This window comes from Botrytis cinerea, chromosome 10 (genome assembly GCF_000143535.2).
Source record: "Botrytis cinerea B05.10 chromosome 10, complete sequence".
Lineage (NCBI taxonomy): Eukaryota > Fungi > Ascomycota > Leotiomycetes > Helotiales > Sclerotiniaceae > Botrytis > Botrytis cinerea.
Window position 1 is genome coordinate 1,904,298 of NC_037319.1, and position 20,230 is coordinate 1,924,527.

The 20,230-nt window shown below is 43.6% G+C and overlaps 4 protein-coding genes across 4 annotated transcripts; 2 read left to right on the forward strand and 2 right to left on the reverse strand.

Annotated features, from left to right (window-relative positions):
• Window positions 1-2,408: 2,408 nt before the first annotated feature.
• BCIN_10g05060 (hypothetical protein) lies at window positions 2,409-8,421 on the forward strand. The gene is made up of 5 exons (XM_024695661.1): window positions 2,409-3,763; window positions 3,818-4,783; window positions 4,837-7,123; window positions 7,178-7,689; window positions 7,743-8,421. Exons 1-5 carry the CDS (start codon window positions 2,735-2,737, stop codon window positions 8,214-8,216), a joined length of 5,268 nt encoding a protein of 1,755 aa, XP_024551455.1. The 5' UTR covers window positions 2,409-2,734; the 3' UTR covers window positions 8,217-8,421.
• Window positions 8,422-12,233: 3,812 nt separating this feature from the next.
• On the forward strand, window positions 12,234-13,122 carry BCIN_10g05070 (hypothetical protein). The gene is made up of 2 exons (XM_024695662.1): window positions 12,234-12,632; window positions 12,721-13,122. The coding sequence occupies exons 1-2, from the start codon at window positions 12,331-12,333 to the stop codon at window positions 13,013-13,015; spliced, it is 597 nt and encodes a 198-aa protein (XP_024551456.1). The 5' UTR covers window positions 12,234-12,330; the 3' UTR covers window positions 13,016-13,122.
• Window positions 13,123-13,180: 58 nt separating this feature from the next.
• BCIN_10g05080 (hypothetical protein) lies at window positions 13,181-17,187 on the reverse strand. Its single transcript, XM_024695663.1, has one exon. The coding sequence runs from the start codon at window positions 17,059-17,061 to the stop codon at window positions 13,681-13,683; it is 3,381 nt and encodes a 1,126-aa protein (XP_024551457.1). The 5' UTR covers window positions 17,062-17,187; the 3' UTR covers window positions 13,181-13,680.
• A 29-nt stretch (window positions 17,188-17,216) lies between these two features.
• Bcatp16 lies at window positions 17,217-19,197 on the reverse strand. Its single transcript, XM_024695664.1, has 5 exons — window positions 18,497-19,197; window positions 18,253-18,282; window positions 17,909-18,062; window positions 17,654-17,832; window positions 17,217-17,591 (listed from the first exon to the last, which is right to left on the reverse strand). Exons 1-5 carry the CDS (start codon window positions 18,596-18,598, stop codon window positions 17,559-17,561), a joined length of 498 nt encoding a protein of 165 aa, XP_024551458.1. The 5' UTR covers window positions 18,599-19,197; the 3' UTR covers window positions 17,217-17,558.
• Window positions 19,198-20,230: the final 1,033 nt, after the last annotated feature.

A 20,230-nucleotide genomic window follows, 5' to 3' on the forward strand; every position in this document is an offset into this window, starting at 1 on the left:
AACACTTAACATTCCAACCTTTATGCTTGCTTCACTTGATGAGAAGATCGAAAGTATGTGGAACTGGAAGATTGGAGATAAGCAGTAGGTACTAAAGCAGAAGTGCGCCCTCCCGACTGCCCTTATAACTGCAAACAGTTCCCAAATCCCTTTAATTATACACGTCCTTATTTTATTAGCAAGTTGCATTGGGCATTGGTGCTTTAATAGATCGTGCTGGAGATTTGAGAGAGGGGAATGATTGATTGCGTACTCGGTAAATTGCTTACTGGTTCGGAAAAGTAGGAGGTGATGATCTGTAATGTTACTGATGATGCGGTCTTGGTGATGATGGATTTTTTTATTCTTTTATATTTTTTTTTTTTTTTTAAAAATCATATGGGATTTTGGATTACGGAAACGCGAGATTCGGATCTAATATTGTTGCTTGGTTTTGTTTCGTTTCGTTTATAGTTGATGGGACTGTATGTGTGATGATGTGGTTTATGTATATCTTTTGGGGCCCCAGATGTATAATGTACATAAGTTGTACTTCTCAAATGCCCGTGATTGAATGTGCTGCCATGGCAGTACTACTCTTGGTTTTGATATCCATAATGAGACGATCAGAACACGGACAAAATGATGAACCTGAGTATCATTATTCACATTTTTCAATCGAGTCTACACTTACACACTGGGGTTCGATGATATTCTAATCCAAGATCCAGGCATTACGACACTGCGAATGCTTGTAAAACGACGTCACTTCAAAATACTGCTACTTATATTCATTCCAAGTAAGTTGCGAGCAGCTTTGCAGTCGCGTATAACTAATTCCTCGGATATACTAGTCTAATTGTTTAGAGTTTCAAAATGCCTGCTTGTAACACATGTTGAGACCTTGATTGGAGGCTAGAAGCTGGGAAATTCAAATGAACGCAGCATGTCTCTCCTGATATGACTGTGGAATATCACTTTCATTTCGAATCATCTATGCTCGAGGATAGCGTCAGCTCAGGTTGTATAATTTGTCGCGTCATCATGAGAGGTTTACAGATAATGATGAAGAGTGTCTTGAAATTAGGTATTCCAGACTGATGTGAAGGAGATCTTGTATTCCATCGTACATCCCGTTGGAGCTGCAGTTGAATTAACTAAAGATCGGCATGCCTGTTCGCTTCCAGTCTTATACGTTAGCTAAGGATCAGCCTCGGCATTGGCCAATAATGGACACCGTTTGCGAGGTGCTATCTGTTATATCAAGTCGAAGTTGTGTAGCCGTTATATATGGATAGATAGCCTTTGCTTTGTGCAGAACGACTTTGATGATTGGGAGAAAGCTGTGCTCATGGCCGATATCTACTCCAATAGCTGTTTCAATATTGCAGCTACAGCAGCTAAGGATATCGCAGCGGGTTGTTTCAGCGATCGTAAAATCAAATATTTCTTCGGTGGCATCTCCATAAGCTCCTTTCAAATACCTCATGATGGTCACAATGTGTCAAAGGTCTTCGTTAGGCCATCCTTTGAGCCAATCCACCACCGGCTTACTGCCATTGGAAAACAACGATACATTCACCCGGTTGCTTCTTGCACCGATGCGCTTCTACTTTTGACCAGAGCCTGGGTTTACCAAGAACGAATGCTTGCCTCTCGTACACTAGATTTTCACCCATCCGAGATGATACTGGACCGCAAGCGTGGTCTTTTCTGCAAATGCGCGGGCCTCGAGAAAGTATATCCAATATTAGAATCGAACATAAATCAAGACACATTTCCATATCGGAAAGTGCAGTATTGGATTGATGGCTCAAAATAGTGGGTGAATATTCCACGCTGGCTCTAACTAAGCATGATGATCGAGCAATTGCTATCCTGGGCGTAGCAAACGTATTTCAAAGGCGACTCAAGAGCAAATATCTAGCAGGCTTATGGGAGACAGATCTTGCTAGCGCTTTGGTGTGAGACTTTAGTCTTCAATCTGAGAGAATCGTATATCGATTTGACAGGCCTACAGCACCGGTACCAAGCTGGTCTTGGATATCACTTATTAGGTTTCCAGTAGGGCCAATCGACAATCATCATCGTCGTGAATGATGTTGGCATTAGCGCAGTCAGTGTATATGCTATATTAATTAACATAGGTGTAGAAACCATCGTCTTCCTCGCATTCCAGGTAACAAACTCCGTTATGAAGGCATCAATGCCGAATATGGAGAACATGCGAATTGGCTGTTTCCAGATTGGATGCGAGTCAATTCCAAAACTGGGGAAATGTGGTTCAACATTGTGCCGCTTACTGCTTACATAACGCCAAGGCGCCGATTGTGGAAAAAGCGGGAGAAAATCACGTGGATGCCTGGAGCTGCCTAAAATCACGAGACGAAGAGTGACTTTCGTGTAGCAACGCGAGTTTCGTAACTTTCGAACCTTGTGTGTATGTGTGTGGCGTGTGGAATCTATAAGGAGAAGGAAAATCCTCGTTTTTGTCTTCACATCTTCATCTCAATTTCAATCTTATTGTACGAAATACCTTGAATACAATTATCGAAGGATCTGGTGGATTCTTGTCCTAAAGCTACTTAGTTGGTGTCTGTACGTAGATGCCATTGTCAGCGTTTTCTCTTGACTTTTAATGAAAATTTGGTTCAAACTATTCCTTTATATATCTGTCTTCCCATCAGCAAAACTTCAAATACATATTCCCTCTACTCTCTCAGTATCCGAAATAGTGTCTCCATACCAAACCATCATGGCCTCAGATACTCTCCCTGAACGTCCAGCTCCAATCGATCTCCCAAGCCTTCCAGCACCTGTTAATGATTTCATTTCCTACTTATGTCAAAATCCAACCAAAAACATTTCAACCATTGTTGAGCCGTACAAGGCCTATGAATCAGAACTTCGCAAAATTTACGCCCAGCAACCTGACCATGAAGCCATCAAAGATGGAGCTGTCAATTTAGTTCCCATCTTCTCTGGACATGAAAGTGATCTAAAGGTCCGCGCTAGAGATCTCGAGAATGAGTCTAAAGAAGAGTCAGAAAAATACATCATGCCGTTGAAGGAAAAAGAACGTCGACCCAATGGCTCACCAGCTGTAGTTGGATCCATCAAGGACTTTCAGACGAATTTCAACCTTTTTTCCGAATCTTCATTGGCTGACCTTGACTGGAGCAATATTGTTGCAGCTGGTAGTGCCGTCACCACATCTCTTCTTCCAATCCCAGAGAAATGGGCAGGGAGCAAGAGAGCCATGAGAGAATATTATCACGAGCATTTGGCTCCGGCATCTGACGTTGATCTCTTTCTTTACGGACTTACCGAAGCTGAAGGATTGGAGAAGATTAAGCAGATTGAGACTAATATCAAAGATGCTATCCTTCACGAGACAACTACGATTCGCACAAAGAACGCGATCACCATTGCAAGCCAGCACCCCACTCGTCATGTTCAAATCGTCCTCAGACTTTATGATTCGATTTCTCAGATCATCACTGGATTTGATGTGGATTGTTCTTGTGCTGCATATGATGGAAAGCAAGTTTACATGAGTCCCAGAGCCGTCGGATCATTCATTACACAATGCAACACTGTTGATTTGACCAGAAGATCGCCTAGTTACGAAAACCGCTTGAGCAAATACAGCCACAGAGGCTTTGAAGTCCATTGGCCAATGTTGGATCGCTCAAGAATTGATCCTACCATATTTGAGCGCTCTTTTGGTCGCACCGAAGGACTCGCTAGATTGTTGATTCTGGAGAAGTTGCCAAAGACAGTTGTAAGTAATCTTGTTGTGGTCGTGACAATGATCATATGCTAATTTCAAACATAGGATAGGGAAAACTACATGGACCAGCGCCGAAAAGAACGTGGTAGACCATCTCTCAACAGAGGCTTCCGCAATCAACGTAGATTGTATGGAAATCTGAAAGATCAAGAAGAGGATGAGGTTGCAGATTGGGCTGAACAGGATGAGATTGCCAACTATCATACCATGACAGTTCCTTATGGGCAGAAGTACAATGCGGCAAAGATCAATCGATTGCTGTATGCCAAGGATTTGCTTCTGAATGCGGAATGGAACCAAGACAAAGATCGTGAAGTTTATCTACATCGTCACCCATGCTTTTTTGGCACGGCAGAAGAAGTCCTTCAAGATTGTTGCGGATACTGTCCAGTCCCTACCACTGACAAAGAGAAGGAGGTCGCTGAGAAGGAAAGCAAGAACAACGTCTCGGGCACTCTCAAGTTTATCACAGACGACCCCGGTCGCCAGGAAATTGGAAGCTTCAATCCTATAAATGACGATGAGTGGACCACTATGAGTTATGTCGGTGATACAGCACGCCTGTGTCAAGCTATCGTGGATGGAGATCTGGAACATGTTCAGGATTGGTGTTCCCAAGAAGGTGTCGATGTCAACCGCCGAGACTTCACTGGTCGCACACCTTTACACTTAGCCACTATGACTTCCACTCCAGAGATTGTTAAATGTCTTGTCGATCATGGAGCCAGAATGATTGCTAGACTTGTAGATGGCAGAACAGCATTACATATTGCAGCTGCAAGAGGCGATCTTGAGATGATTCGCATACTCCTGAATAAGAGTATGGCCAATGAAGAGGAGGAGGAAGCGAAGGAGTCTCATAAATTTGCAGTCACTGGATCTGAAAACGAAGAGGAATCGGATTCTGCATCAGAGATCACCCTCGATAGTGAACAAGAGGAATCCGATGCTCTGACAATGGGAAGCTTTGTCAAGATTCCAGGAAACAAGGATGAAGCTAAGGATGATGTTGTAAGTCATATTATTTTCCCCTTCATTGTTCTTCGGCTAATTGATTCTTCCAGGCTGCAGTTATGGACGACTCTATGGAAGATCCTGACATCTATGACATCAATGTCATTGCTTGGGATTATGGTCTCTCTCCACTTCACCTCGCAATTCTCAATGGTCACATCGATGCTATTAAACTTCTCGTCTCGGAATATGGTGCCGATGTTCTCTTTCCTGTCAAGCTAGTAGAAGCCGGAACTACCAATCCTAGAGGGGCAATCATGACTTTGGTTCTAGCAATGTCTCTCCCCAAAGAAAAGTCAAAACAAGTGGTGGAAGTACTGTTGAATCTAGGGGCAACTTCTGCTCAATCGGATACAAACCATTTCACAGCCCTTCACTACATTGTCGCTCAAAACAATACCGACATCTTGGAGGTTTTGTTTGCTCATGATCAACCAGCCGCACAAAGAGTGATCAATAAGATCGGAATGACAGGAAGTCACGGGTCGGCTGATACACCACTTTCTACTGCCATAAAGAAAAGCTATGGAGAGATGGCATCCAAACTTCTGCACTTAGGTGCACAGCCTCAGTTTGAATTTGATGATTGGGTCAAAGTTTATACAGGCATGAACACTCATGCTAAAAAGCAAAATACGGAGACCAACATGAAACGATTTCAAGAAAGCGCCGAGCAACCCATTATTGCTGCTATCTGTAAAGAGATGGGTGCTGTTGTTGGGGATCTTATTTCGAACGGTGCCAACCCCCAGACTCTCACGACTGTTGCATGGTCAGTGGTAAATAATCCTGATATGCGAAATTACTATCACTACAGGAAAGAATCTATCCTAGATGTCATTCAACACAAATTGCAGACGCTTCGAGAATGGAAGGAGCCTGTGTATAATCAATGGCAATATCAACCAGAAAATCTCAAATCAAGGAAGCCGGAAATTCTTCAATCTGAGACTTTTTACACGACAGATCTGGAACCGGGTACCTATAAGTACTGGACAGCCTTAAAAGACTACCAATATGAAAAATACCAGAATAAATTGAAACATGAGAACTACGAGAAGCTGCTTAAAGATAAAGAGACTGAACTTGAAAAGTACAAGAATGAGCGCGAAGCAATCGGAGAAGCAATCAAAGATCTCGAGCAGGCTGAAAAGCTCCTCACCGCAGCTGGGGCAAAATCCTTCACTGAATTGTATCCCGATATTTCTGAATCCTCCGAGGACCATGGTAGATCTAGGCGTCACAATCGCCACGCAGTAGCACCAGAACCTTACAAGACACATTTTACTTTCAATGTCCCGGACCTCAATGATGGGAAGAGACAGGGTTATTTTATGTTGTTTGAAGCTGCTTGGAACAATGATCTTGATACCATCAAGAATTTGACACTCGGCCCTTGGAAGTATGATAACGTTGAATATCCACCTCTCAGGATTGCGGTCCGCGATGGAAATGAGTTTATGCCTTTCTCTATCGCCGTTTTGCGCGGACACTATGATCTTGCACGTAGAATTGTGGAGATTTGTCTTGCTCAATATCATAACGAAGAGGATGAGGATGATAAGAAAGGACGTCAACGCTGGGGCATTACGACTTCTGATGATGATGATGATGATGATGGATCGGATGATCTGCCTATCTTTTCTGAACTGGTTACTGACAAGTTCACGATTGATACCCTTGAGGAAGTTTCCAACGTTGTCAAAGGCGATACACTCCCTTTGACTATGATTCAATGGCACTGTTCAGCGCACCGATCCATTGAAAATGACGAGAACTCCGGATCAAGCACGACATTTACTCTATTTCAACATGCTGTTGAGCAGGACGATTTTAAAATGTTCAAATTTCTTTTAGACATTGCAAGCGAGCAGAAAGCTTTGATGGCTAAACATGAGGACGATCAGCGATTCTATAGTTTGGATGCCTCAATTTTCAATGTAGCTCTCTCTAAAGGTAGAACTACAATGATGGCCGAAATGATCAAACACTGTGGGGCTGGTGTTCCACTTGGGACTTTAGTCTCATCCAGTGGTGTAGAGCTCAAGACAAAGCCAAGATATTATGAAGGTTTGTCGATTGGTGGCAAGAAACGAAAGGATTGGGCACGACCTCCTGCTCACACCCGAACTTATAATCCATTCGAGCGTCAGTTTCCACCTTTACTTGAAGCTGCACACATGGGCAACATTGAATCTGTTGAGTGGTTCATGAGTGATGCTCCAATGAGACATTACAAAGAATTTGCTGAGAGAAACAAGGATGATCTCAGAATCCGAACGTTGGAATCAGGGAAAGGATTTGAAAGCGCCATTTCAAATTGGCTAGAGATGAACAGTAAGTGATATAGTACCTCTATGAGGTCATTGGTATACTGACAATATTCAATAGACGAACTGCTACTACACGTCGCCATTCTTCATCACCCGCCAACAGACAAAGGAGAAATAAATCACCTCAATCTTGTCAAACATCTTGTTTCCGTTCTTCCTGATTCGGCTCTTTCATTGAAATCTGTTCAGGGCTTTTCGCCTCTTCATCTCGCTGTTAGTAGAAAAAATATTCCAATTATTGAGTATCTTCTTTCAGTTGGCGCCTCGCCTCGCTCTCGGGATAGACAGAACCGGAATATCATGCATACTCTTGCAGCTGATGCTAGATCCGTGGATAAAGAGACAATCTCCTCTTTGGAATCTATCATCAAGCTACTTGACAAAAAGGATGTTCAAGAAATGTTACTCGAGAGATCGGATGACTATCCGAGCGCAGTTACGCCTCTAGCTTTATGGATGAGCAAGGCTAAACGCCATGATAGCGTTGATTTTATAGAACTACTTCTCAAGTATTCTACTGGCGAGGAGCTAGAGATGATTAACGGAGAGGGTGATCTACCGTTACACGTTGTAAGTTACTCTTTACCATGCAAATCAAAATTGCAATATTAACACCAATTCAGGCAATCAAAATCGATAGACCGGACTTAACATCCTTTCTCCTTCGCCAAAAACCCACTCTCCTATATCGAGAATCGGCAACTGGTCGTACACCCCTCGAAATGTCTCATGATAACTTTATCTCAAATTTCATCTCTAACCCTCCATCCGTTTACGACAATTGGCATTATCATCCGAATAATGCTGATAGGGATACATTGAGTGCGTATCGCGCGAAACAGAAACACGATATGACCCAAAAGTATGAAACACATTCTATGATCTGGGAGGAATGTTTGAGGGTTCAGGGAGATTTGAAGAGAAAGTTTGATGATGAAGATGGGAATGGTGAGGGTAAGACAGAGAGTATGTTTACTGGAAAGAGACGACTAGTCAGTTTATTTGAGGCGAACGAAGTGGCCAGGAGATTGGCGGGAAGTCATAAGGGAAAGGGGAATGTGTCTATGTACATGGATGTAGTTGGTCAGTGGATGTGATTTGCTCGAAGATGAGAGCTGAAACTGTGCATCTGGTAATGAATTGGGATGGCAAGTTCTTGTGGATGATTATTGCGTATGGAATATGATACAAGTTTTTATGAGATATTATAGTATAGTATAGTTGAGCTATCTGGCTGACTTGATATGGGATTTCTGTCATTCAGAGCATAGCTAGTACTATAAAATGTAAAAACATTACACAAAACCAAAGATTCTCAAGAATCAATATTGAGACTTCTTCTTTTTGTTGAATTCATTGATATTTTGTCACATTCCATAGTATCAGATGATATCCTCGAAATATTCTTAGTTGACTCTTCTAACTTATATATATAGGTGTGTAAAACAAGGCGAAGACGCTGTTCTGCTTCAAAGTTACAAGGTACTAATAAGTAGTACAGAATTTCGACCTTCTAATTTCCTTTTATCAATCTCTGAGCTCAAAACAAAGCAACACACTTCCAGGAAAAGCGGTGAATCTGTCAACTTTGTCATCCTCCATGCTGTGGCCATCACTTCCTGGTGCCAAGTGGAAATCATACTTCTGAATAATCCGGGCAATGGTGTACCTCATGATAGGCCATGCCAAAGGCTGTCCAATGCAATTATATTGACCTGGATGTTTTGGATTGTGATCAGTATATGTTTTCAAAATTTAGTGTATGTGCTACCGTTTGATAAGAAGAATACTGTGTTCTTACCAATGCTGAAAGGTATATGTGCCTTTGGATTCAGCACCATCTCGGGGCTCGTAGTCCAGCGTTCGGGGATGAATTGGGTGCCTTTTACAAAGCAGTCCTCGCCTGCATAGATGAATCTCGTCAGTACGATCTTTTAGAACAGCATACGTTTGGCAATAGTGTAGTGAGGTGTAGCTATTGTGTGTGAACGAAGTGAATGACTTCAATTCAATTACCACTGTGATATAGCTACTGTAATAAAGCCCTAAGCGAATGCGAAAGAGACTAGCTCTTTCAGTAAATCTTTATAAGGCTTACTACTTTCAATACGTAGCTAGCTCTTTAGACAGAATACAATTAGACATACAGGACCTACGCAATTCGTGGGTGCTACGTCTTCCGTATCCTTCTCGTACCAACAGATATATGCATGTGAAGAACTATCACATACGAGTAAACCCGGATGAGCCACTTGGCTGTTGAAGATACGTACTAGGGCTGCAAACATCCATGCATGCCGGTTTTCTTTCAATTTTTTCAGACAGTAAGCATGTTAATAAGTAGGGATGCTCCATATAAGCTATTAGTGCAACTTTGCAAGCGCGAGTGTCCCTAGTTGAGAGAGCATTGCAGGAGCCACTTTTATTAATATATTAAATTCGTCTACTGACAACCTGGGGTATGTAGTTGTCATGGCCGACTTCTGCACTGTGCGCAGTATGATAAAATAGAGCCGACAGCAGCCCATTGTCTCCATCCACATCTTCGTGAATCCTCGGGCTTCGCCACTAAAAGTCGGTAATTTAAGCAATGCCTGTTTAGCTTGACGGCATGATCGATCCGACGCATTATTTCAGTTCTTCCTCTCTTGATATCTGCTAAGTAAACAATATTGTCACTTGTTGTGAACATGGCTCTGTACAATTACTTTGGAATGGCGAGGTTTGTTCAATCTCCGAAGTTGACATTGGCTCTATCACTCGGGCCCCTTTACTCGAAGAGAAAAACACCCCTCCTTTTAATCACATAGAGAACCGGTACAAGATTGCCGGTATATCGTCGGCAACAATATATTAGTCTCGGGTGCATTTAGACAAGGATGACTACATCGTTTGACTCTCAGATAACCCTACTCCAACTTCTAGAATTGGGGCCTTTGGCTGCTAGAGGAGAAATATGCTAATATAGCGCTACGATAAACTCGCTAATGATTTGTTTCTGATGTTGGTTTGAGGTCTCATTCTTGGCTGGGACTCTGCAGATTATAGGCCCAGTAATTTGTAAATGACGTTAACCTTTTACAGCCCATTGTGTGTTTGTGAAAATTAAAATTACTTCCAATTTTACTACAACTGATGATTTTTTCTCAACAGGTTAGCGGTGGTTTCTTGTCTTGTATAATAATAACACTGCTAATGAAACCTTTTAACTTATTTTCTGGAGTTGTGTCGTGCTATGAGCTGACCTTACTAGCTAACCAATTAGCCAACGAGCTCCCATGGTGACCCTATGCAACGTCAATTTTGCTCACTCCGTCTCCTGATACACTATATATCAAGGTGCCGCATAGTGATTCGAGTACAAACTCCTAGCTAACCACAGCCGTGAACTTTCATTGAAAGGAGGGACTGGATACTATGACTTACCTCAACTCATAAAATTGTTATTTCTTTCATAGGTGTTTGTAGAAACGGTGCTGTCACTGTCTGAATAAGATGTGAAATATCAATCAGACACCCCTACCTACACTTTCACATCAGACCATCCTGTATAACATGTAATTTTGCTCTGTCAACAAATTACCAGGATTCAAACCCTTTTTGATCTTGGAGAAATGATTAGAATTATGTTCGAATTACAATGGCGTTTTTTTCTAAGCGAAAATTCCAAGACCACTAGCTAATTTCGCTTACCAAATGCACGACCTACCTAGGTAAAGAAGTTTCAACTGCGGGTTGTTCTCCAAGGCGCTTGTCGCGAGTAACATCAGATCCAAAAGGAAGGTACGGGGTGATGGGGCCATAGTGGGACCAGTCAGGGTCACTTGCCATCAGCATTGGACCACTTTACTCGAGGGGGCTGCACTGCGCCCAGTATTGAAGCTGGAGGGTACCCATTGCAACACAATGCTTGAGAACAGTATTCGAGGGATTCTTTGCAGAATAGCCAAAAGCCTCGCCTCATGCCCGTTGTATGTCCGAATAAAGTCAGTGGGTGCGTCCAGCACCAGATATTGTCAGGCGATATATACCCTGGAACAAAATAAATGAAACGATATTAAATATGCAGGTGCCTTTTGTTACTTAATAGAAAACGTTGCATTACTCAAAAGGATGTGGACAGGCATCAAAAGATCAATGATGATGATCGAGGGTAGCAATGAAGGATGCAGAACCATGGACTCTGCAGATGGTAACTACCAAGGTTACATTCGTCTCTGAACACAGACCAATCTATTGAAATGTATGTAGGAAATTGAAAACAGCACTTGAAAATCAATTCCATTTTTCTCGCACCCGTAAATAACCATATCGAATGTCAGCATCTGCCAGAAAATCTAGTCATTCATTACCTCAATAGGCGAGCTTCACACATACGTTCAATATCTTCATGTTCAATACCCGCATGTGAGCTTCTGAGGTGTGTGCCCGATCCCTAAAAAAAAAGATTCCCCTTTCTTACAGGATCTATGCTTGATCGATAAACAGAGGATTATTGTATTATATATATCGACCCACTTACGAAAGAAAAGCACCTTGCTGCAAGTGTTCAAAGTTTTTCTTTGCAAAAGACTGGAATAGGATCGCTACAGCTAGCAATTTGAAAAACCAAGTCCAAGAGTTTCGTCAACATTCTTCAAAAGACCGTTTGCATCTGTTTCTGCATTGCGTCCCAGAAATTACCCATCTCTAAATTCGTGCTCATCCGTTCTTTTTCGGGGCAGCTTAGTAGAGAAACGATTCGCGGAGATTATTCTTGGTCCCTAATTGGGTGTACCATATCCTTCTCCATTCTCACAACAATAGCCGTTGTGCTTCGGTTTTGGTCAGCCAAAATCCAAAAGAGGGGCTTTTTTCTTGACGATGGCTTCTTGATTTTCTCATATGTAAGTGGCTGTTCTATTTTCTTTCCTGGCTCCATCTAAATGATCTCAATCTAAAACGTGTTGTAAAAAAAAAAAAATAGGTGGCAATGCTTGCCCAGCAAGGAGTCGGGGTATGGGCTATTTACAATGGTTTGGGGAACGGCGCAACAGATCTGGCCCTTGAAGAATTAGCAGTACAAGCAAGGGTATGTTAGTTGGCTCAAGGTGCTTGAAACACCACTTCTCTTTGGATCGCAACTAACTCTTCTGGAAGGTTCTTGTGGCAATATCAACCACATGGATCTTCAGTACCACCGCCGTCAAATTGGCTGTGCTTGGGTTATATATGCGAATCTTCACCACGCCCGTTTTCAAGCGATGGGCCGTCTCTTTGATGACCATAGACGTTTGTTTCGGTATCACCTTCTTCGTCGTGTTTTTAACTCATTGCAACCCAGTCTCTCAAGAATGGAACCCTGTTCCACGGGGTTCATGCAGATCTCTAACATTGTCCGAGTTTTCCTCCATCGCTCTCAATCTGGCTCTCGACACGGCAATCATCATTCTCCCTATGCCATGGCTATACAAGCTTCAAATCGCATTAAATCACAAGCTTTTTGTGATGGTCATGTTCAGTTTCGGCTTTGCGTAAGTGCCGGCCTGTAGATACCATCCATTCTTTGTTCTTTGTACGATCTCGTTATGACTACTCATACATAGCTGACCGTTAAACTAGAACTATTGCCATCATGTGCTATCGTCTTGAATTGACAGCCCGAAGCCCTTCTGATCCCATGATTGCCATTGCAAGAGTCGGAGTGCTGAGCAATCTCGAGCTTTGGATTGGTATTATTGTTGCCTGCTTACCTACTATGAAACCTTTTGTTAGAGTATATCTCAGACCCAGCCTATCAAAGCTCTCCCAAAAACTTTATGGCAGCCCCACAGTGTCAACAAAAGACGAAAATCCACAACTTCAGCTAAGGAACTTCGGGGGTTCCGGACCTTCACGCCCCCAAAAAAAACAGTAACTACACTGAACTTTCTGAAGCTCCATCTGTGCAGACAGATACTGACGAGTTGCATCTCGTTCCAAATGAATCATCCAATTTTGATGCAAATTGTGAATCTAGCAACAAGAGGACGGTGTCGGATAACCAAGGTATCTATGTGCAAAAGCAGTTTCAGACGTCTAATGTGTAGCAAAATTGATCTTCTTGAACTCTTCTGGTAATGCCTCAAGTAGGAGCTTTCTTATCAGCATCTAGAAAGAGACGTATTGATACCAAGAAGAGGAAGATAGTCTGTCAAAAAAGGCAGTGATCGGCTTATAATGCGACGGCTATCAGTCAAACTACATAGATTAGAGCGAGGATTGTTACTGTGGAATTTCTCGCTGGGAAAGTTCATTCTTTGGATTTATAGGGTTGGGTGGTCAGTAGCAATGCGTAGAACCCATTGAGGGAGATTTAGTGCCAGGGTTTCTAAAATAAATAAAAGATTTTGTATTCCAAGTAGTAATGATTCCTCATCTTTCCTGGCCCAATTGATTAGCCACCGATTTTTCGATCACTTCTAGACACAATAGTTAGTCCTTTCGATTTCCAAATTCATCACTATCTAGTGATCTAAAAGAAATGCCCGCCTACCATCCCACAAGTTCTTAGAATTCCCCCTCTCAAATCACAACTAATCCTTAACCTCCCATCTCAACCCTCAACAACCTCTCCAAACCCTCCCAACTCAAGCCCCCCTGACAATTTGTTCTCAAAACCAAATCCTCTCCATGCTCCATATGAACCAAAATCGTAACACCCTTGACCCCACCAACCTTACCATCATCATCTGTATTTTTCAATCCACACACTCTCCTCTTCCAAATACAATCATGCTTCTCACTATCTTCACCCTCTCCATCAGACCCCCCATCCCCCTCCTCCTCCACAATCGACCCCATAACCCCCGTCATACCATTCCCCCTCCCCCGCTCACTCCCACTCGACAACCACCTCATCTGCGCATCAAAATACCCCCCCGCACTAACCGGTGTAGCCATCTCATTCGCACCCGCACCTGCGCTAACACCAAAACCATCCCTTACCGTCACCAACGTCCTCATAACCCCCCTCCTACTTTCCGACCTCGTATCTTCCCACCTCTGAACCTTATTCCGCAACTGTTCCTGTTCCCGTTCCCGCCCCAACCTTTCCTTTCGTTTTCTCCAAGAATTCGATTCCGCGCTCTCGCGTCTCCGTTCCGCCCATTCCGACTGTCCACAAACATCCGACGTCTCACAATCCGTCGAACGTCTAGCGACTTGCTGCAGTGGAGATTTCGCCATGCGTTTCCAAGAAAGATAATTTTTGGGGAAACTAACAGCTTCTTTCTCCCGCCATGGGTTGGATGAAAAGTAGCCCGGAGAAGAGTTGGTGGGAAAACGAGTATTGAATCTTGTGGGTGCTGCGGATTGGTCTTTAGTGCCGTCACTTGAAGATGGTCTGCTTGGCTTTACGATTATTTTTGAACAAGCGTTCTCTGAAGTTTTGTTGAAGATCTCCTTCATTAGCGGTGCTATGCCTTTCGGGATGATCGACGATGAGGTCCAAGGTGATGAAGTTTGAGCCATCGATAATGAAGTGCCAGCTTGTTTGGTAGCAACGGATGGCATATTATTTAGAACATTCATAGTCTTAGACGGCGTGCTTGTCGGGGTAACAAATCTTCGAGGTGGCGAAGGCTCATCCGGACTCCCCAACCATTCCGAGACACTATCATACTTATGAAGTGTTGAACGATCGTAAGTTTGAGAGCGAGATAATATATAAGGTTTTTTCTCCTGCGTAATGCTAAGATGTCCAGTATTCGAATTGAACGCGCCATTAAGTGAGGTCTTTGCTGGACTACGATGAAGATGAATCATAGGTTTATGAACTTCATTTGTGCAACACCGAACACTATGAACTGTGCTCTGGCATGCAGAACACTCACAATCATCAAGACAATGTTGGCAATCCCCTAAAATACCTGAGCTAACAGGACTGCGATCACAATGTCCATGGCCAGTCCTAGGATACCCACGACATTCTACATAATCCGATCCATATCTCGACGACCGCTTTCCATGTGTTGAATCATTGAGGAATGGATAATGATTGTCTAGGAGTGTCGAGTGTTCCCCATTATCCGACGTAAAGCTCGGTTGTACTGGTTGATAGGTTGACCCATTGAAAGCATGACACGAACTTTCCGACTCCTGCGTATTTTCTGTACGGCTTCTGCAATTTAATCTATAGGTAGGTTTTGTAGTCCGATGTACTGTATTGTTCAAAACTGGGTCTGACCTCATCGACGTCCGTGGGATTTTCCCATGGTCTGATCCATGGCTGAGTTGTATTGCTCGGTGTATAGATCCATTCAAAAATCGATACAATCTCATCGAGGGCTGTGAAGCTTTAGAAGAGTCGGGATAAGATTGAGAGCGATAAACATTCTCATCATTGATACTATCACTTGCATACCGACCATCCATAGCTATAATATCCTCACTCCGAGCAAGTGAATGAGAAGTAGAATGTCGGCAGACAAAATTCCCATGGTTAGCTTGTTGACAGCTTTCACATCTACAGTCATGTGTTTTCAATGATCCTGACTCAGATCTATACTTGTTGACATACTGACATGAAGAATTTGGTGTAAGAAGTATGGAATTTTCTGGAGAGGTTTCCTCAAATTTAGTTGAGAGCTTTTGGGGGCGCTCGAGTTGGTAAATACCAGGACACGATTGTATCGGTCCATTATTCCTTGGATCTAAACCAGAACCAGGTTTTGAGCTCCGTGGTAGAGCCTTCTTGGGATAGAATGGTGGAAAAGGCTCGGGCGGATTGCCCTCGTGTTTAGTAATTTGTATTGGAATTGGCAGAGGTCTCGACAGTGATTGCTTTAAAATTTGGCCTTTTGATGGCCGAGGTGTTGTGACATAATGTACTCGTCTTCCTGCTTCCTTCCGATCAACAGAAACCACTCGATCGTAATCAAAACTTGCATCTTTCCCTCCATTTGAAAATGGTAGAAGTCTATCACAAGCCTTGCACAATCGATGACCACATTTCCAACAGGTATTCTCATTCTTATCATGAATCCACATGCAAATATGACAGACGACATGTTTCAGAGATTTCTTAATCTCTTCACGCGCTACTTCGGATGACGCGAGTCCATGTGGTCTTTCAATACCATGTGTATCAAACAAATCTCGAACACTCTGCCGCCGAAGTGTAGACGTGGTGCGTATAGATACCTCAGAATTGGACATCTCATCTTGACCTATCTTCTCCTTTCCACGACAAGAATTCAATATCCGTTTTTTGTCACAGTATAATTGAGAAGTAGACGGTGCATGTGTCGAAACGCAATGGTCCCCAAAATTCTGAACCCCCAGCTGTGAATCTCCTTCACGGCCAGCAATCCTCTGATCCCGATCCTTCCTCGACACCCTCAAATTATCAAAGACAGGAGCCCATTCACTATTGATCACATCTTCCCTAGCCAAGCCCCGCAAACCACTCAACGAAGGTCCAACATCCCCATCAACCCTTAACGCACCTAAATTCCCCGCTCTAGCATGACCCTCATCATGATTCGATCTCGGCGTTCTTAAACCCAAGAAAGAATGATTTGTCCCTGTTTGCGGTTGTTCATTTGGCTGCGAGTTCCGCGATGCCGGGTTTCCAAAGATGTTCGTTGGTCGCCGACCAAAGCTCGAACGAGAATTTTCTCGTCTCCTATTTAATGACGGTCGAATCTGAGGCGGGGATCGTGATCGTTGAGGTGATTTGCTGCTTCTCTCTCGTCTCGTCTTCGACGTTGATCGGATTTGTGGAAAGCGTGAAGGGGTTTTAGGTGGTGATTTATTTTTTTGGTTGCCCGCAAGCTTTTGAAGTAATAAGATACGAGAAGCAACAGTTCCCGCTGTGATGGGAAGATTGCTAGAGAGTCTATTACTAGGTAATGATGAATGTGAAGCCGCAGAATCGGCATGTAGATTTCGAGCTGCAGCTGGTCGCCAGGGATAGTTCATGGCAATTGAAGGTTTGTAGGATACATTGAATTCGGGACTGAAGCCGACATGTAAAGATGACTGTAACGAATGAATACACAGGCTGTGCGCCTGATGAATGATGTGAAGCAATAAAGAGGATAACCCTAATAGGAATATACAGATAAAAGTGCAAATGAAGATGGAGATCAAGATCGAGTCCTTGAATTGAAACTAACAAGTCTCGTTGGGAGGAACACAACAGCCGAAAGGGCAAGAACAATCACCGATTTTAGCTATTGTCGGCGTGTATAGCTATTCATCAAAATTTACATATCCATTTTCCCATATCATGGAACCCATCAAGAAGTAGCAAAGATAAATCTCAAAACTTAGTTGATAAGATTATAAAATTGACCAGGCTTATCAATTGAACAAGCTATGGTATTCGTTTTCACACAACGCAATAAAAAATAGTTCACTGATGTACATTGTGCAGGTCTCTATCATCTAACCATCACCAAGGCAGAGTAATCTCTCTACTTAAGGTGTGCTTGCAAGGTCTCCAAAACCTATACATATCATTAGTCCTCATCCCTAATCTGCATCCAAAATCCGAATATCAAAAACTCACCTCCAACTCAATCTTGGCCTCAGCGATATCTTGCTCACTTCCACTTCCTCCAGCAATCTTCTGAGCCTCAGCGATTTGTGACCTAACTGCATCTGCGCTGAAATCCTCCAATGGGAACCCCTCGACTGCGTTGATGCTTAATGAAGAGTTTGGTTGAACGACTGCGAATCCTCCGGAAACTGTTCCAATGCCCCGTTAGCCTCTCATGTTCTGCCTATTTGTGAATATTTCCAGGATGATTATCGTATGACGTACGGAAGAATTGCTTGCTTCCACCACTCTCCTCGATAACCTCAACGAGACCTGGCTTCAATTGTTCGATCGATGGGACGTGGTTGGCGAGGATACCCATTTCACCGGATTCGGCGGGGATGTTAACTTGGACGACATCTTGGGATCTGTAAACAGACTGCAGATTTATGTGTTAGCCAATCTTTTCCTATATGCCCATCTGACCATCTGCCAATCCATCTATCCGCAGAAATCCCCCCCTCCCTTCCCCGTCCCCCATCCCATTCCATTCCATCCAGCAGCCCATCACCCACCCCCCCTTCCTCCCTCCATCCCTCCCCGCATCACAAACAGAAATCCCAACATACCTGATGAGGCAAAGCCAAGCTCAACTTAATCTGCACACCCACGCACAAGTCAGCACAAAGATCCAATCCAATCCAACGCAATGCAATCCCAAGCACCAAAACCCGCGTATGCAAATCAAATTCCGCATTCCGCCTTCGCACCTCCCATCCCAAAGCCCCAAGGCCTGAGACGAGACGCCCCCCAAAAAAAAAGAGAGACAAAGGGGAGGAGGGAAAAAAAAACACAGAAACGGGAAATCCCGACCTTCTCCGCAACAGCCTCAGCATACCCTCTGCGCAAAACAGGAGTTTTCAAAGCCGTAGGGCGAACCCGCAGAGCGGCGCGAGCAAAACGCATAGAGTTCATGATGGACGGGTCGAGTGTTTCAATTGAAGAGACGTGACGTTCACTGAGAGGCGGGGGGGGGTTGATTGCGGGCGGGAGCTTGCTGGTTTGATGTCGGGATGCCTTTCGCTAACTTATTTTCTTTAGCTTTGAATGGGAGTCACGTGTTATGGAATTTTGGACGCGCGAGATTGGGGGTTTGGGAGCGATGATTGATGGAGGGGATTTTTCTATTGATTCTTGGTATATATCTTTGATTGATTGGAGAGAGAATTATTTTCGAGTTCTGGTCGCTCCTCACGTGTTGACTGATCACGAGATTTTATCATCATCATCATCATCATCATCATCATCCCATACCCATCTCACGTGCAACCCAACACCCATCAGCTTACTAACCAAGCATCCATGGCTAGCACTCCACCCCACGCCATCCCGATTCCATCCCGAAACCATCCACCCATCCATCCATCCATTCTCGCTACCTCGCTACCTCGCTCTCTCCCCCTACTCACCTCAACGCAGGAATTCCCCGTTTCAACACCCGGATACCAAACCACCAAGCCCCAAGTAGACCCGGCCGGGACGAGGACCCCCCACCCCCTTCCCAAGTCTCCAGCCACGGGAATGAAAACCTGCAGACACGAACCCCCATCCACCCAGCATTTATTTCACCATTCGCTCCCCCAAGTGCGGAAAGAAGGACGGAATTATACTCCAAGCCACTTCATCCATCCATCACCTACCGACCTAGGTATGCGTATGCAGCTCTCCCTTCCCCCCAAGCCCAAGTGTCAAATGTACATACAGTATACATTACACAGTGTACAAAGTACCATCGGTATCCCACCAGAAACCCAAATAAAATCCATCTATCCATCCATCCCTGAAAATTCCACTGGTCCAAATTAATCCCTCACATTCGAGGCTAGTCTCAATGCAAAATGCAAAAACATGAACCTTGAACGCCCCCATCAAAAACATCAAAACATCAAATCAAGAAAATATCCTCAATGTTTTTTTTTTATTCCATGGGGGAGTTTCCCGTCAATGGCCCGATCGGATGAAGCACCCCGGAGTAGGGAATGGAATGTGCAGATCTTGGTGGATGTGGTTATTGAGAAGTACGGTGCAGAGTATTTCACTATTGTTGCTTTTTGTACAAAGTGCAGACAGTCTTGGAATCTATCGTTGACATTGAGTTTGGTACCGAGTAAAATTGAGTCAAAATGATGGAATCAATACGCAACCTATGACATTTGATAGACGGGATCATTGATTCATTTGCGACGATTTTCCCAGAAATCTACACGTTTCGAGATAAGCAAAACAAGCCAAGCTTCTCAGCGGGTGTGGCACTACACAAGATTTTTATGCCAATGCAATGCCAATGCCCACCGTTGAATCACCAAGGCATTTACAATCTTGATATTTGTCCCTTGAATCTGTTTCACCAAGCCCTCCAGAGTCAGAACTCATTTATTCGAAAGAAACAGTTTCTTCATAGCTATCTTCATTTACCGACTACTTGAGAGACACAAACGGATCATCACGGGATATTAAATTACGAACATGAAGATCGTATCGCCATAGATGTTGTAATTGTGTTGCAAGAAGGCGCTGCACGGTTTGTTAGATGAGCATTGCACACCC

Coding starts and splice junctions, on each gene's coding strand:
- BCIN_10g05060 (XM_024695661.1), top strand. CDS start 2,735: ATGGCCTCAGATACTCTCCCTGAACGTCCAGCTCCAATCGATCTCCCA. Junction 3,764..3,817: donor AGAAGTTGCCAAAGACAGTT/GTAAGTAATCTT, acceptor TTTCAAACATAG/GATAGGGAAAACTACATGGA. Junction 4,784..4,836: donor ATGAAGCTAAGGATGATGTT/GTAAGTCATATT, acceptor TGATTCTTCCAG/GCTGCAGTTATGGACGACTC.
- BCIN_10g05080 (XM_024695663.1), bottom strand. CDS start 17,061: ATGAACTATCCCTGGCGACCAGCTGCAGCTCGAAATCTACATGCCGAT.
- BCIN_10g05070 (XM_024695662.1), top strand. CDS start 12,331: ATGCGAATCTTCACCACGCCCGTTTTCAAGCGATGGGCCGTCTCTTTG. Junction 12,633..12,720: donor ATGTTCAGTTTCGGCTTTGC/GTAAGTGCCGGC, acceptor CCGTTAAACTAG/AACTATTGCCATCATGTGCT.
- Bcatp16 (XM_024695664.1), bottom strand. CDS start 18,598: ATGAACTCTATGCGTTTTGCTCGCGCCGCTCTGCGGGTTCGCCCTACG. Junction 18,283..18,496: donor CTGAGGCTGTTGCGGAGAAG/GTCGGGATTTCC, acceptor GTGGGTGTGCAG/ATTAAGTTGAGCTTGGCTTT. Junction 18,063..18,252: donor GCTTGGCTTTGCCTCATCAG/GTATGTTGGGAT, acceptor ATAAATCTGCAG/TCTGTTTACAGATCCCAAGA.